At 45.3% G+C, this 5503-nt stretch overlaps 1 protein-coding gene across 1 annotated transcript; it reads right to left on the reverse strand.

Annotated features, from left to right (window-relative positions):
* Positions 1-1259: 1259 nt before the first annotated feature.
* Positions 1260-1943, reverse strand: LOC138293988 (C-type lectin domain family 2 member D-like). The gene has a single exon (XM_069233246.1). The coding sequence runs from the start codon at positions 1941-1943 to the stop codon at positions 1260-1262; it is 684 nt and encodes a 227-aa protein (XP_069089347.1).
* Positions 1944-5503: the final 3560 nt, after the last annotated feature.

The raw sequence follows: 5503 nt of genomic DNA on the forward strand, positions 1-5503 counted from the left end.
GTATAGCTCAACAATATCAACGGGCCACTCCACCTGCCACTCTCTTCCGACAAAAAAAAAAAAAAAAAAAAAAGATTGTCTTATTCTTCAACATGCATTTTTCTTGCAGTTGTTCCATTTCTAACTGGTCCCTGAGGAGAACATGCAATTCTAAATTATCAGTTAGACATAAGCACACATTTTTGGAACTTATGGGAGGTATACATTGAGTAATACAGTATGCAGCACACACTTGGGAGATACTGCCTGGGATTTAAGTTATATGACATGGATTCAAAACCGTGTATAAGAGTGCATCAAACGTTTGGGTTATGGGGTGGTATTTTGAATTGAGTCAAACATGATAAAATTGCATGATAGGGGTTCACCCCACTAAATGAAGATGCTATATATGAAAAGTTATATGGTAGGGACTCACCTTGGCATTTGAACCATGTCACAAATAGGGGTGGGTGGAGGTTCTGTCTTCCACTGGTAATCACAAAAATCACAGGGAAGGTGGCCTGATGGGGTCAGCAGACAACCATATCTGTGATTGCTTTTAAATAAAGCATTTTTTTTATTTTTAAACACAGCTTGTTTTCCTTAAAGTAAAACCGGATGCGTTTAAAAATACAAAAAATGAAACGTTTCAGTTTAATTTTTTAAGAGTAGGCAGTGGTACATGGCAGTGGTCCGTAGACCACTGGCTGCTCTCAAAAAAACGTTTTTGCATGCATTCATAAAGGGGAATGAGTCAGTTTCCGAATGGGTTAACACCAATTTGAAATTGCTGTTAACTGCGATTGTTTCGTGACCACGTTCACAAAACAATCATACATAACGATGCGACTCGCAATTAGGAAGGTACGCCCTTGGCATGCCCCTTCCTAATTGCGACTCGCAACCCTATTTTGTGATTCAGTAAATAGATTAGTGTTAGAAATGAGGTCTCTAGTTGGTAGAGATATACACCCTTCTCCAAGTAAGGGACCACAATCCTAGCCAGGGTAAGTTGCACACAATGAAAATTATCCTGTGCCCACCCTCTGGTAGCTTGGCACCGAGCAGTCCGTCTTAATTTAGAAGGCATTGGGTTATGTATTTGTGCAATAAATCATACAGTAACACAGTGAAAACACCACACAGGTTTAGAAAAATATAGGATGTTTATCTGATTAAATTAAGGTCAATGTTGAAATATCACTTTTGCAGGTTTAAAAGAGTCTTAAATGTTAGAAATCAACAAGCTTTGTGCATTTGGCTCTATGTGCCTTAAATTATTCCTTCTTTATATATTCTGCGTGTTTGGTGCAGATGTATCTCCGAGTTGAGGAGCACCGGGCACTGCTGAGACCCTGATGGTTTAGATAGGCGCAGTCCGAGCCGCCGGGGACGCCGGTGCCGCTGTCCAGGGCGCTGCCGTCGGCCCACCGCCAGGGCCCGCTCGGATCTCTCCGCAGGCCGACCCAGCGATCATACTCCCCCTTCTCAGAGAGGGCGAACCCTCTCTCTTTGTCGCTTTTAATCACAGCCAGACTGGAGGAACGAGAGGCGCAGCTGCCATTGGCAAATGTCCAGCTTCCTTCGTTTTCAGAGAATAAGAAACAGCTGCTCTCGCGCAGGGTCCATCCTGCCTCGCACTGGCGGGAAAGGCCGCCCTCGTCGGTGCGGTTCGCCTCACTCGCGGGGTCTTCTCTCGCTCTGAGGGCGAACACGGCGGCGAGGACGACGGAGCCCAAAACCACCGCCACCGCCGCAGCCACCACCCGCCAAAGACGGCGGCGGCGGGAGGCGGCTGGGAGGCCCTCTGCGGGCGGCCGGGGCTCTACCGCGGCTACGGCCACTTGTTGCTCCTCCTCGGAGGGTGGTGCCGCCGTGATCTCCGGCCACCCCCGCCCTAGCAGCGCACATGCCCGGGGTGAGGTTTCTTGGCCGGGCTCTTCCCTCAGGTCTGGCTCCATCGCGAGCACCACCGGTGCGTATAGAGACATGTTTAATTGGCAGAATGAAAAACTTTTTACACCAGCGCTCGGATACATTTTCCAAGAATTTGAACCAACCAAACTCATCTGATTATGACTATTCTTTTCGCTTCTCCGAGAGGTTCTTAAACAATCTTAAACATTTTTTTGCTACGGCGCCCCAACAAATTATGACTATGAACCAAATTCTATGTACTGCTACGATCTATAAACAGGGTTAATAGAGGTATTTTTTTGACATTACAAACTAATGGCGGATGTCGTATGATGTTTTAGTCTGTGAAAATTGCGCATAGAATTGTGGGTAAGCGCATATCGCTTGTGGGTAGGAAGGCTGATTCTTTTAGGGGTTTTTCGAAGCTGCTTTCTGCCCTCGGCTTTTGTTACTGATAGCATTTAACGCTGCACTTTCTATCTCCACGGGCATTTATATTGACATGGAGGAGGATCGAAGCGGGTGAAAATTAAAATAGCACACTTTTTTTGGCTTTAGGTATTTCGCCGCTCCTGCCGAAATAGCACACTTTGGTGAAAAGTATCCAGCTTTGTAACCATATATGTAATACCTTACCTGTAACAAGTTGTTATTTACCATAAAAACGTAAAAATACACACTTCTACTCATTTTGCGAGAGATCTCTGCTTTGTCAATGGCTCTGACCTTCATCTCCCCAGAACAGCTTGGGACAGATTTACTAACATTCTGCACCGGAAACTGGCGCAACTCGTTTATTTTGAATTCATCTGCCCGAAAGTAAGGCAAAGCAGCGTCCATGGGTGGTACATGTACTAAAGCTGCCCATAACACTTGAACAGACTCGTATTTCATGTCTCAGCACAAACATGTCTGGCACTATTCCCCCCTCTCCACCTGCACAGAATCATGCTGCTGAGCGCCACACACACCTTTAACACATAGTGCGAGGATGTCTGAATGTGCAAGGTTACCCCTCCAGTACAAAATACCATACCTCGGCTGACTTTACCTTACATACCTTGCATGTGTGCTGTATAGTGCAGCAGACATGAAAAGTTGGAAAAGAAATGAGATAAATATTTCTTTTTAACGCCTGTTTTTGAAATAGTGGTAATTCTTAGTGCAAAATGCTGTCTACTATTATTAGTAGATAGGGTTTTAAGTAAAAAACCAAGGCTGGTAGCCCTGGAACGCCCATGTACCACCCATGGAATGCCAGAAGTATCTAAGGGCCAGATGTACGTAACTTTTTGCATGGCGCAAACAGCGAATTTTGCTGTTTCGACATGCAAAAAGCAAATTGCGATGCTCATTCCTATTTTGCGAGTCGGTAACCTGGTTACCGACTGGCAAAATGGGAATACGAGTCGCAAATATGCAAGGGTGTTCCCCTTCCTATTTGCGATTCGCATCGCTATGCAGAATTGCTTTGTGAACAAGAACGCGGTTGGAAAGCAATTCGCAGTTACCACCAGTGTCACACTGGTGGTAACCCATTCGCAAAAGGGAAGGGGTCCCCATGGGACCCCTTCCCCTATGTGAATAGCCCTGAAAAAATGAAACAAAAATGTTTTGTTTTTTTCGTTTGTATTGCAACTCGTTTTCCTTTAAGGAAAACGGGCTGCAATAAAATAAAAAAACGGCTTTATTTTAAAGCAGTCACAGGCATGGTGGTCTGCTGTCTCCAGCAGGCCACCATCCCTGTGAGTGGTGCGAATCGCAAGGGGTTCGCAAATTGCGACCCACCTCATTAATATTAATGAGGTGGGTCTTTGCGATTCACAGATGGTGTTGGGACAACATCTTGCATCCGGATTTGCGAGTCGCAAATTCGGATTTGTGTCATTTTTTTACGCGAACACAAACCTAACTCTAAATTTATACTTTGGCGCTAGACCCGTCCAGCGCCAACGTTTTGGAGTTAAAGTCATTTTTTGCCAGTGGGAAACTGCCTTGCATCAATGAAATACAAGGTAGGAGTTCCTGGGCAAAAAATGACTCTAAGGCCCAGGCGCCTTATTTATCCTGCAGTGGAAAAATGGTGCACAGTGGGGAGGTGGGTCTAAATAAAGGCACTAACCCTGCTTAGCACCATTATTTAACGCCTGGGTCAGGGCAGGCGTTAAGGGGCCTGTGGGCACATTTCCATGGTGGAACACCATGGAAAGAGCCCAAAGGTGCCCTTCCCAGGCCCCAACGACACCCCCACCCACACCAGAGGGACAGCAGAGGATGGCGACCCCATCCCAGGTAAGTAGAGGTAAGTATTTTGTATTATTTTTAAAAATGCCACTGGGGGCCCTGAAATCGCCCCCCTACATGGCACTGGGTGCAATGGCCATGCCCAGGGGACCCTTGTCCCCTGTGCTGGCTGTTGGGGTGGTGGGTAAGACTCCTGTCTTTAATAAGACAGGAGTCATGTGGAATGGTAGGTTTTGCGCTCAGAAATGACACTAGGCTGATTAGAGTCATTTGCTTTTACTCTAACCAGACTGATGTCATTTTTCAGTGCAAAACCCCCTTCCCCATACCGCCACTGCCACCCCCACCCCCACCACCACCCGGCTAATGTAATTTTCCATGATGTTAGCCCACCCTTTGTGCTGGATTGCACCATTCCTTAAATATGGCGCCCTGCTGGTGCTCTGGAATGGCAGAAGCTGTCGCTTTACTTTTTGACACAAAACTGCATTAGCTAAGATTTGCGTGAAAAAGTATACATTTGGGCCTAAATACCAAACCTAAATCAACAAATCGGACCTGAAGTGCACTCTTTCAGCTGCTGCAAAACAAACTCTGGAGATTTTGAGAATGCTTATTTATTACTACAATATGAAATGTTACAGGAGAAAAAAGATGCTGTTTAGTTGCTTATCGTACATCTAACAGATATAGAAAAATCTTTAAAATGTAAGTGTAAATTTTTAGGTTCAATGCTCCTCTTTTCCACATAAAAATGAAGGGGTAGATTTAAAAATGCTCTGGGTTAGCATCAAAAATGTGCTGCAAACCAACACAAAATGTTTTTCCTATTTTACTTTCCAGTGCAAAACTTGTTTTGCAATCAAAAGTACCCTAAAAGTAATGCAAAGCAGCGCAAAGAACTGCTTTGCCTTTCTTAGTGCCAAGGGGACGTTACATGGGCGTTCTCACATAACCACCCATACTTTTTGATGCAAAACCCTATTAAGAACAGTAGACAGGGTTTTATGTCAAAAGTTAACGCCATTTGAAAGGAGACGTTAAAAGGAGAAATGTTTTCATTTCTCCTTTCATTTCCGGCTTTGCATGTTTACTGCGTTGTAAGGGACACATAAAAAGTAGGAGAAGTTTTAAATGAAGTCTTGTGCTGGAAGGCTATTCTTCCAGTATAAGCACATGCTAGTCACACACACACACCCTCGCACTGCTGCGTGGAGGTGCCGGGGGGTGACGTCTGCTCATCGCCAAATGTAAAGAGCAATACATGCAGGCAAGATTCAGATTTAGCTCTTTATTCACAGGTTCTAGTCTCCCACGGCGTGCTGCGTCCAGAGGGCTCGGAGACTGACTGCGACTGACT

Source organism: Pleurodeles waltl, chromosome 4_2 (assembly GCF_031143425.1).
Source record: "Pleurodeles waltl isolate 20211129_DDA chromosome 4_2, aPleWal1.hap1.20221129, whole genome shotgun sequence".
Classification (NCBI taxonomy): domain Eukaryota; kingdom Metazoa; phylum Chordata; class Amphibia; order Caudata; family Salamandridae; genus Pleurodeles; species Pleurodeles waltl.